The sequence below is a fragment of the Hypanus sabinus genome, chromosome 6 (genome assembly GCF_030144855.1).
Source record: "Hypanus sabinus isolate sHypSab1 chromosome 6, sHypSab1.hap1, whole genome shotgun sequence".
NCBI lineage: Eukaryota > Metazoa > Chordata > Chondrichthyes > Myliobatiformes > Dasyatidae > Hypanus > Hypanus sabinus.
This window is the reverse complement of record NC_082711.1, coordinates 81,227,898-81,239,677: the sequence shown is the minus strand read 5'-3', so window position 1 is coordinate 81,239,677 and position 11,780 is coordinate 81,227,898. Positions and strand designations below refer to the sequence as shown.

The 11,780-nt window shown below is 42.4% G+C and overlaps 1 protein-coding gene across 3 annotated transcripts in view; it reads right to left on the bottom strand.

The window, feature by feature from the left end:
• Positions 1-298: 298 nt before the first annotated feature.
• Positions 299-11,780, bottom strand: part of galnt1 (UDP-N-acetyl-alpha-D-galactosamine:polypeptide N-acetylgalactosaminyltransferase 1) — a 145,855-nt gene continuing 134,373 nt past the window's right edge. For all 3 annotated transcript variants that reach the window (XM_059972486.1, XM_059972485.1, XM_059972483.1), the window contains 2 exons: positions 11,555-11,689; positions 299-1,689 (listed from right to left, as the gene is read on the bottom strand). In XM_059972486.1, coding sequence (XP_059828469.1) covers positions 1,543-1,689; positions 11,555-11,689 — 282 coding nt within the window. In that variant the 3' untranslated portion in view covers positions 299-1,542. The remainder of the gene's footprint in view (positions 1,690-11,554; positions 11,690-11,780) is intronic.

The window sequence follows — 11,780 nt, the reverse complement described above, 5'->3', positions numbered from 1 at the left end:
GCAATTGAGGTGTTAAACATCATCTTTAACACCCAATCTGTAGGAAATCAGAAAGCTTCACAATGGATCCTGCTGGAAAGTTGTGAAAATGTGGCCTACTGAGCCATAACCCGACCACAATGTTCTCTGTGCCAAGTAATATAACAGCAGTCAACCTCGAGAACACCAAAAAGATCAACTAAAATAAGCACTGGAATGCACAGATTGAAGGAAAATAGAGAAATACAAAATTAAGTATTTATACTGAAAGGATGTTTTATTGCTGTACAAAATGGATAGGTAAAAAACACAAACTAAATCAGTTTCAAAAATTTTATTAGGAAAAAAAGCAATCACCAGTATTTCACAGAACCTAGAATAGTTACGCAAATAGTGAAGTAGCAGGATAGTTTAATGGATGGAATGGAGACTTCATCCTGCAAAAACTCCAGATGCAACCCAGCCTATTGAAGAGAAATTTTCAGTGAATTTTGTTTATAAAACAAAATATATAAAAAGGGAAAAAAAATCTACATCCCATCAAATCTAGGCCACACATATTCCTAACATTATGAGAAAATGGAATATTCATCAAGAACACAAAGTCGAAATATACAGAAACATTTATTCATTGTACTTCAGAAGCTGCTTAATGAAATGCTCCTTAACTGGTTCATAGCAGCAGTACTTTGAGAATAATTCAAGAAGAATTCAGGAAGGAGACAAAACAGTACTTAATAGCCAACAGAACCAGGACAAGAAATTGCAAAGAGGAAACATTAAATGATGTAAGATACTTGACAAAAAACAACATTCCTACAGCTCCCTGTCTCTATGTGGCCTCTACTTTTTAAAAATTTACCAATATTAAGAATGAATTAACTGAAACAATTCCATGGAAAACAAAACAATGTTCAAAATTTGTAAATCAGAGCTGGTTAATTCTTCATTGAGGTATAAAAATCTACACAATATTAAAGTCCTCATAATTGTAATATTCATTTTTCCATGAATTCTGTCCCAGTTAAATAGATTTTTTATTCATAAAAAAGTGATTTAAATGTACTTTTGATATATGTTCATTGACTTCCTGCACTGATATTATGTTACATTGGTTACCACAAATAAACCAAAATGTTTTGTGATATTATGAACATTTCTGGGGCTAAGCCACACTTTCAGTCAAATACAACAATTGTGCAATTAAATTACTATGATATGCTGCTGACAGAAAAACAGTGATGTTTTAGGACCACTTCATTAAAATCATATTTTCTTAATGAACAGTGCAAGTTCATTCACTAAGATTTAAACAATCTTGACAGCCCCACCTTCCCCTTTTTTAAATCAGTTAGAAACAATGTAAACATCAGTGTGCACAGTTTCTCCAAAGTCTACGGTTTCAAACCGCCAATAAGGAATACAGAGTTTTGTAATATCCTTTCAACTGTCTACATGCTCAGAGGAGGAACCTATTCGCTGCCTAGATGAAAGTTCATTTTAAGTATGGATCTAGCAGTAAGGTGCACAGAGGTAGCCCATTATATCTTCAGAGCTGACCAATCAGAAAGCCTCAGGAAGTGTGACGTTGCGAAGAATCCACTGTTGTGAGCGGCTTCCATTACAATCCTTCATGGTGGGTACTTGGCTGTCTGCCTCTGTGGCTCTATCTAAGCACTGATTGCTGTTCACATGCAACAGGGTCAGTTTCTGAAACATTAGAAAATACTGTTAGTACAAACGTACTTTCATATCAGAAAAATTCACTTATAATTTTAATATGAAGATATAAATGTACAAAATATTTCAAGCAATTCAGGTGGCATAGTCAGATGTGATAAATGTCAGCAGGCTTAATTCTACTTTTATTTCTTACATTTTAAGGGAACAAAGGGTATTTGCACAAATCCTTAAAGCTCAACAAAGTGCTCAACAAAGTGCTCATCTTATCATTGCTAGTAGAAGCACAGAATTTAGGAGCAGAAATGCTGTACTACTACTAAATCACCAGGTAAACCTCACTTTGACTTAATTGTATATTTTTGGTCACAACATTGAAAGATTGCATGGACAAAACAGAGAAGACAAGTGAAGAAAATTATAAGAAACAATTGGATATTGAATTGTTATTTCCTTTGGAACAGAAGTAGCTGACTTGAGACTAAATAGAGGTGCATAGAATTATGACTAAATAAGAGGACCCAATTCCAAAAAAAACAGAACAATTAGCCCACTTGACCCATCGAGTCTGCACTGCCATTCCATCCTGGCTGATTTATTATCACTCTCATCCTCATTTTCTTGTGTAAAGGGGGTTTCTTTTTTTCCTTTGTTACTGTTGGGAAAGGGTTTCCTTTTGTTAACTAGCAGGAATGCTAATTTACTGATAACGAAAATGATATTCCTTTGTAAACCAAATGGGGATTAATGTTCTTTCTTCTGAGTCTGTAAGCTTTTGTTGACGGGCTTTTGGGCAGATCGGCGCGAGGGGGTCGAGAGAGAGGAAGCAATGCTCTAAGTTGGGCGAGGATCGGACCCCAAAGGGGGGTCCGAGGCCGGGAGATTCTCCGAGGAGGGGGGGATGAAGCTAGATGTGCTTGGTTGACCACTCGGAGGGTCCTGAGCTGTTTGGAGAGTCGAGGAGTTCGGAGGGTCCTGAGCAGCGAGTCGAGGAGTTCGGAGGGGATCGAATGGTGGCCAGAAGCTGTGCATGAAGTGGTTTGGACTTTGATAAGTTTAGCGCGTTTTCTTTAATTTTCTCTTCATATATACTGTATCGTTATTAATCACTTAGTTATAGTAACCTTTATAAATTGTACTCATTTAATCGCATATGGTGTACTGTCTGTTCTTTGGCGAGGCGGGGACATCACACAGCATCCACACCAGCTGATTACCCAGTTTGGCGGGGCCGAAGGCTGCTCCCCCTAGACGAGAACGAGCTGAGCGAGCCTGAGGCGATCCAGCGGGTTGCATTGTGGGGTGCTCGTCCGGGGTTGATTTCTGTGGAAGCTGTGTGATCACCCTCTTTAAATTGTGTCTGCAGTGAAGAGCTGGTGTGCCTTTGTGGGTGTGTGATTGCTGGTTATCGCTACGTGTGTGTTGGGTGGGGTGGCTGCTGTTGCTAGCCTGGAGGTCGTTGTTCGAGTTCCAACTAGTGCTGACGAAATGGTGGTGGGACCATGGGCTGTCCGTACTGTTTGGAGAGTGAGGAGTGACAGGTTGGGATGTTTCAGCAGTGGTGAGCTCCGCCCGGTTGTTGGAATAACGTCCAGCCCTAAAGGGGCGGAGGCGTGGGCGGAGCGGACCCCTCATTTGTTAGGTGAGTGGCAGTGCTTGGCTGAGGGAAAGCGACAGGGACGGGTTGAAAGTTTGAGTAGGCGGGCTGGTGACTTTGTTAGAACTGTCGGGCGCAATTATCTCGAAGTGACCGCTGCCAGTTCTGGGGAAGTGTGGGAAAATGCGTGTAGTTCGACTGGAAGTCAAATGCCGCAGCTGGGGGGCTTATCATATCCGTGGCAGGAGATTGGTGGGAAGTTTTTAGGGTATCCCTTTTTGCCTGGGGGGCAGATAAATTGCTTGTGGTGCCAAAGGGATCTGTCAAGGGGATCAGTTGTTCCGTTGATTCGAGAGGTGTCGGGAAACTTAGAGGAGGCCCAGTGGGGGAACGGCTTGGGGTCTCTGGGGGAGCACGTTCCCAGCAATGTACCAAGGAACTCCGGAAAGGAACAGACTCTATTCCTGAAGGCTTAGAGGGGCCACGCGCACAGATGTTGTTACAGATGGATGGAAGTCAAGTTAAAGCCATCCTCGGCACTGGGGCGCCGGTTAAGTTGCTGTACAGTTTGTTTCATAACCGTTATTGGAAGCATTTACCCTTGACGACATTGAGGACACTGGAGATTCGGGGTACCAGTGCCGGTGATTATCCAGACGACGGTTGTTGGTCAGTGAAAATGGAGTTCTTGAAGGCAAATGTGGAGGAGACTGAGGTTCAGGAATCGTTAATGCTGATGTGTCCGGACCCTGTTGAGACGGGCAGCGTTTCTGTTCTAGAGAGAACCAATATTCTGCTGGTGTGCTTGGGGGCCTGCCCGGAGGAGGCGGGTGAGTGTTGTTTGGAGGCATTGTCGATGCACCCAGAGTTTCGAGCTGCTTGTGTGGACGTGTGTAGCAGCATTGGGCCGATACCGAATTCAAACAAGAGCCAGTGGCGGTACGGCCTGGGGGAAGTATCTGAGGGTGAGACCCTCTTAGTGGATGCTGCGAAATACCATGAGGGAGTGGAGTTGACTGCTGAAGACACCTCGGAGAGAGAGAGGTTGCGGCGACTGGCCCCTGAAGCTGTGGAAGACGTAGGCAGCGTGTGTGTGGATTATATTGCGTTGAAGAGGCGCACTGTCAGTGACCAGAATATGGCCCTGAGGGCCGGAGAGGCGATGGCCTGTCTGAGTGGTGCGAAATGGTTTAAGGTGCTGGATCTGAGGAGTGGATGTTGCCAGATCCCGAAGAGTGGGGCCGACAAGGAGAAGACGGCCGTTATAAATTCCCTAGGAGTCTTCGGGTCCGAAAAGATGCCACAGGGCATATCCGGAGCCCTTGCAACCTTCCTGCTGGGCAGGTGGAAGACCATAGGGGATGTGGAGACGTTTGGAGTTTTGGTGTATGTGGATGATCTCTTGGTGTTTGGATTTGCCTCAGGAGAATATGAAGTGAGGTCGTTGCAGGAGCAGCTGAGAACTATCGAGTTAAAGTGTTTTCGGGACACGTGCCAGGGCTGGCGAAGGTCGCAGCTCGTGAGTGACTGTCTCTACGGAATCAAGTTTGAAATGAAGACGGTGAAACTGGAGAAAGTGATCTGGAAACATTCGGAAGACTTACAAGTTGGAGAGAATGAAGAAAGTTGTCTGACTGAGGGTAATAGCAAACTGAGAACCCGGAGAGGGAAGTTTGCGGAGGTGAAGAAATTACAGACGAATCTCAGAAGAGAGAAGCGGAAGCTTGAAGGGAACCTGAAGATGACCATCGACAGTTCAAATGAAGTGCAAAACCTGAAAGTTGATCTGGAAGAAGTCATGAGGAAGAAAAAGCTGGAGAGAAGTGCAGTGAATACTGAACAGGAGGTTGAAGAGACTGCGGGAGCAGTGCAGGCCAGGTGTTTCCGTTTGGAGAAGATCAAACAGCAGCTACTGATCACAGGAATGAGGAAGAATACAGATTCGATGGATGATGTGCTGGATGTGTAGTACATGCTGCCTTTTGCTGACTTTCCCTCGATTGAGGAAGAGACCTTTGGCCCTTCTCCCATTGAGTCAGGTGTAGCGGGGAGGGTTATCTGTGTGCAGTGTGGGGCATGAGTGAGAGGTTGAGAGAGGAGTTGGTAGTGGGCCCAAGATATCCCCAGTTGTGTCCGAGCCTGAAGGGTTTAAGTGAGGGGGTACGGAGGTCTCAGAAGGGTTAGGGAACTCACAGATAGTTGGCCTAAGTAGCGCCTGAGGAACAGGGCGTGAGGGTTACTGTGTGGGGAGGAGATGTCACTGTTTGTGCTTGGGTTACAGTGTGTTGGCAGGAAAGATGGCGAGTTATTTAGTAGTCATGAGGACATGACTTTTATTTGGTGGAGGAAGAGTGTAAAGAGGGTTTCTTCTTTTTTGTTAACTAGCAGGAATGCTAATTTACTGATAACGAGAATGGTATTCCTTTGTAAACCAAATGGGGATTAATGTTCTTTCTTCTGAGTCTGTAAGCTTTTGTTGACGGGCTTTTGGGCAGATCGGCGCGAGGGGGTCGAGAGAGAGGAAGCAATGCTCTAAGCTGGGCGAGGATCGGACCCCAAAGGGGGGTCCGAGGCCGGGAGATTCTCCGAGGAGGGGGGGGATGAAGCTAGATGTGCTTGGTTGACCACTCGGAGGGTCCTGAGCTGTTTGGAGAGTCGAGGAGTTCGGAGGGTCCTGAGCAGCGAGTCGAGGAGTTCGGAGGGGATCGAATGGTGGCCAGAAGACTTCAGAAATTGAGCTCCAACAGTTGTGCACGAAGTGGTTTGGACTTTGATAAGTTTGGCGCCTTTTCTTTAATTTTCTCTTCATATATACTGTATCGTTATTAATCACTTAGTTATAGTAACCTTTATAAATTGTACTCATTTAATCGCATATGGTGTACTGTCTGTTCTTTGGCGAGGCGGGGACATCACACAGCATCCACACCAGCTGATTACCCAGTTTGGCGGGGCCGAAGGCTGCTCCCCCTAGACGAGAACGAGCTGAGCGAGCCTGAGGCGACCCAGGGGGTTACACTTATCTTCTCCCCATAACCTTCGACACCCAGACTAACCAAAAACCCACCAACCACTGCTTTAAATGTACTCAATGAATTAGCCTCCGCAGCCATACATGGCAATGAATTTCACAGATTCACCACCTCCCAACTAAAGAAATTCCTTCTCATTTCTGTTCTAAATGGATGTCCTCTATTCTGGTCATAGACTCACCCACTATAGGAAATATCCTCTCTACATCCACTCTATATAGGCCTTTTAATAGTCAATGGGTTTCAACGAGACCCCCCTCTGTTCGTCTAAACTCCAGTGAGTACAAGCCTAGAGCCATCAAATACTCCTTATACTTTAACCCTTTCAATACTAGAATCATTCTTGGGAACCTCCTCTGGACTCTCACCAATGCCAGCACATCTCTTCTTAGATAAGGGACTCAAAACTGCTCACAATATACTAAGTACAGTCTGACTAATGCCTTATAAAGCCCTTATATTCTAGTCCTCTCAAAGTGAATGCTAATATTGCATTTGCCTTCCATATCACTGACTCAACAAGCAAGTTAACCTTTAATCCTCTGCAAGAACTCCCAAGTCCCTTTCCAGCTCTGATTTTTGAATTTTCTCCTGTTTAGAAAATAGTCTACACCTTTATTCCTTCTACCAAAGTGCATGACCATACACTTCCCTACACTATATTCCATCTGCCACTTCTTTGTCCATTCTCCCACATCTGTCCAAGTCCTGTTGTAGACTCCCTGCTTCCTTGACACTAGCTGCATCTCCATTTACCTTTGTATTGTCTGCAAACTTGGTCACAAAGATATCAATTCCGTCATCCAAATCATTGACATATAATGTGAAAAGGAGGTTCCACACCAACCACTGCAGAACCTGCAGTCAACCTTTATTCTGACTCTGCCTCCTGCCAGTTAGCTGATCTTTTATCCATTTTAGTATATTTCCTGTAAAACCATGGGCTCTTGTTAAACAGCACCTTGTCAAGGCCTTCTGAAAATCCAAGTAAACAACATCCACCGACTCTCCTTTGTCTATCCTGTCTGTTATATCCTCAGAGAATTCTAACAGATTTATCAAGCCAGATTTCCCCTTAAGGAAACCATGCAGACTTTTGCCTACTTTATAATGTGCCTCCAAGAACTCCAAAACCATATCCTTAAAAATGGACTCCAACACCTTTCCAAACACTGAAAACAAGCTAACTGGTCTGTAATTTCCTTTCATCTGCCTCCCTTCCTTCTTAGAGTGGAGTGACATTAGTAAATTTCCCTTAGCAAAGTACTCAAAAACAAAAGATATAGATTTATCTGATTTGAAGTTTAGAAAGGAGATAAGGTACCAGGATGTTTTGTGATATTATGAACATTTTTTAAAGAGTGAAATATCAGAAAGAGAATTCAATGGGATCATGCAGAAATAATGAAAGAAATAAATGCTGAACAGTTGAACTCAAAACATAACAGAAATATACACAAGAGGGGAGAATATTAAAGCATACAATTAGGCTCAAAACTGAAGGCAAATCTGCTAAAAGCATTCTCAAAAAAAACTAAGAAGCTGTGATCAGCATGACTTTGCCAAAAAGACCAAAGAAATATCACTGAATTTAATACAAATAAAATGTGCCATCCTAAAAAAAAGTTCACAGGAAGATCTTTTTCAGAGAATTATGAAATAGAGCAAGCAGTTGAGAACTTGATCAGAATGAACTGCTGTTTATGCAGATAGGCAAGGTGGTCAGTCATTTCCCTCTGCAACTTGCAGTGCGTTTTGCAAACTTGATGTACCTCCATACATTACCTCCCAGCTTGTTGCATCATTCCCGACCTGCCCCTTATGGCTCACACACAAGATAGTACATGGATATCATGTAACACTTTGTATGGACAGTATGTTTCCCGTTGTATGATGAATGTACAGCCCCATTCAGTTAAACATGATGTAACTGTACAGACCATGGCCCATTCCAAACCACACAATCCTTTAGATGACTAAGAAATGAGGTAAAAGTAGTTTACCGTATTCCAGGAGATTCAATGAACAACTATGGCAATGAGTAACAAGCAACTATGGAGAGAGAAATATTTCATCCTTACCAGCTTCCCTGTTGAGTATTTATTTCCTGTTGTATTGCAGAATTCAAATATCTTAAGGTTCCTTAAGGTCATGATAGCCAGGGGAGATAGAGTGGATAATCTCCCTCTACCTATTAAATGCTCCCAATCACCTGCGTCTCAAATAGCCTCTGACAACCATTTCCAGTTCTTGGCCTTCCCATGTGGCTTAGCTACTAAGCCTGGTAGAACCTTTTCTACTGACAGGAGAAGGGGCAAAACCAGTCGCTTTGGGCAGATGGGGCTCACCAGCTGTGGTTAGCAACTCATCTGGAAGGAAAACACTGACCTCAGACCTTTATTGCCTTGTGGCTATATCCACTCATGTGAAAGGCTTCAGGAGTAAACCCCAGAGAAAAATCCAGAGCTGGAGTCCTTAAGGCAGTCCTACATTGTGTTCAACGCTGACTGGTAACTCCTGTGATGCTGTTGCTGCCAAACTGTACTGGTCTCTAACATTCCTTTGGATTCATCAACTGTGTGGAGAAGGAGACCCTGCTGGATGGACAATGGCTTGCTCTCCATATCATACTCCCCTGGCTTACTTAACACTTAGACAGCTAGGATGAAAAATCCATGGTTGACCCCTACCAATGGAGGGCCCTTGTTTTAAGTATCTGCAGAATTTGGATTTTCAATTATCTTTTTACACATGGCTAGCTACCTATATTGTAGAAATGCAGCAGCCAACTTCTGTGTAATTAGCTTCCTCAAACAGCAACTTCATAAATTATTACAGTGAAACTCTCTGGAGGGCAATTATTAACATGTGATTGAGAATAACCTCTCTGTTCTAGTTTGAAATATTGCCACAGAATGGTTTAAGTGAATCAAAAAGTCCAAAAATGACTGAAATCAGATCAGTGGCTGGTAGCAGAACAAAGGATCAGTTTGAAACCACCAGCAGCAAAACAGCTGACCAGGCACTGGAGAAGGATTGAAATCCAGTTCAAATTAAATTCAAGGTGTATATGTCACCATATACTATGTTGAGTTTAGTTCTCTTACAGGCATTTATGATAGAAGTACAATAGAATCAATCAAAACTACATGAAAGTTCAGTAAATATCAAGGAGCACAGACTGATCCAAATGACTTCAGAGAACCAGGAAAAAGCATCAAAAGCATCTATTGTAGTATAGTAGAATCTGGCTCCAGAAGTGTGAAAAAGCAAAGATGTATAGTGCCCAGTGTATGAAGTGTGTGGCCTTTGGTGAGTCTGGAGGCAACTTCATTTTAAATACTTACCAGTTTCATTTGGCTTTACTCTTAGATTTTTACAGTAAATGTTCCTGCAGTTCCTGAGTAGCAAACACATCGTATGCAGTCCACCACCACCCCCAGTAAATCAGTTTATCAACTGGAACAGGCTGATTGTAGTCAGCTGACTCAAAATTAGTGTTTGCCAGGAATTCAAATCTGTGGGTCCAGCAAGTAGCATCTATGGAGCACAGACTTTGATAAGGGACTTCTGTGCAAGAGGAAAGATAGGTTCATATTTATGGAACTAAGTAAATTAAATAAATAAATTTCAAGGCAGATGGTGTGTTGGAGCAGTACTAGGTAGGAACAGGCATAATCCTCTGTGAATCGTAGTGTACAGTCCCGTAATGGGTGAACGCATTTTGGAGAAGATGGCTTGGAACTGATGAGCTCCATTCCCAGGCGTACACATTGCCATGCGTCAGGGAGGCAGAAAAATAGCTAGAAATTCTGTTCTAAGAACCAATCAGACCTATTATATAAAGATTGCAGAAATGGCCAGTAACAAGGAACAGGAGGGTGACCATGAATGAGACAGATATGGGGCTCCAGAAAGTAGCAATGGAGAAGCCCAAGCCTTTGTACTTATCCAACAGTGTTGAAGTGGGAATATTTCCCCTAAATGCATTATCCAGAACCTAGGGCTATGGCCTCAATATGAGAGGTCAGCCATTTCAAACTTCATCAAGGACAAATTTCTTCATGCAGAGACAGGTGAGCAATTGAAATTCTCTACAGAAGAGGCTGTTGAATTTTTGGTGTAGAGTATATTCAAGACAGAATTGTACATATGATGAGAATCAGGAGATATGGAGCTAGTTCAAGGAAGTAGTTATGAATGAAAGGATCAGCCATGATTAAATTTAATGGTCGAGCAGGGAAGAGGGGCTAGATGGCCTATTCTAATTCCTACTGAAACAAGATCAGTGTCTCAGTGCCAAACCAGTACCATCAGAGTAAAATAAACACTGGGCGAACATCAGCTAATCAAGCTCTGATATAGCAATTCCCATGGTACAACATGTTTTGAATAGGATTCTATTATTTTGCAGAGCTGCCCAGGAGTGGTTACATTAGCAGTGGCAAGCCATCACATGTGTGTATATTTGTAGCCAAGAGAAATGAAACATTCATTATGGTGATATGATTCACCATTTTTCTTTAGCCATTTTCAGCTGTCCATTCAGTAGGGCTTATAAGGGAGGATTATTGAGTGTTATGGTTTATAGAGAAAAGGCTTTTTATACCCTCGTATTACAGAGAGATTGCATTCCTAGCAAACTGATTGTATTGCAGTTTTATGCATTTTGAACTCTTCCACTGTCACTCCCACCTGCCCCATTGAATCCATGAATCTGGAAAATTCTTCTCTCAATTACTAATGCTCCATGCACATTCAAGGGAATTTGACTGTACTGGAGGCAGAAGAAAGAGTTGTTGTTTTAACCAGCCAGAAATGGATGTTACATTGTTTGATAAATTATCATTGTGCAATTATCAGTAGGAGATTGCCTTGTATTTTCCATAGCAAATCCATTAAGTGGCCTCCACCTGTGAACTGGGAGCCTGTGATATTGTCTTTGGTAAACTAGTTTATTCTCTCTGTTCTTTGTTGCTTGTTTATTTTAGCAAGGTTACAGCAGCTACAAAACAGTTTCAACATTGAACCAACTGTTACGAGTAGCCAAGTAAATAGAAAGAAACTTAGAACATAGAAACATAGAAAACCTACAGCACGATACAGGCCCTTTAGCCCACAAAGCTGTGCCGAACATGTCCTTACCTTAGAAATTACCTAGGGTTACCCATAGCCTCTATTTTTCTAAGCTCCATGTACCTATCAAATGTGCAGAAAATTTTTTAATTCCTTGAAAAACTAATTTAACCTTCCTTTTTTCACTTACTACAGCATCATGTTCCCAGAGCTGATTGCCTTTTAGATGGTGACACTTCAGCATCATGATAGGACCATTAAGTTTGGACACATCTAGGCACAAGTCATCAGTTCTAATTTCTTTGTTTGCAGTGTAGGAAAACACCTAGAAAATATAAAAAAGGTTAATTTTACATTTAAAAAATCTGTAATTCACATGTAAAACGAGATATTTTACAATGTTTTAAGAATTTTTT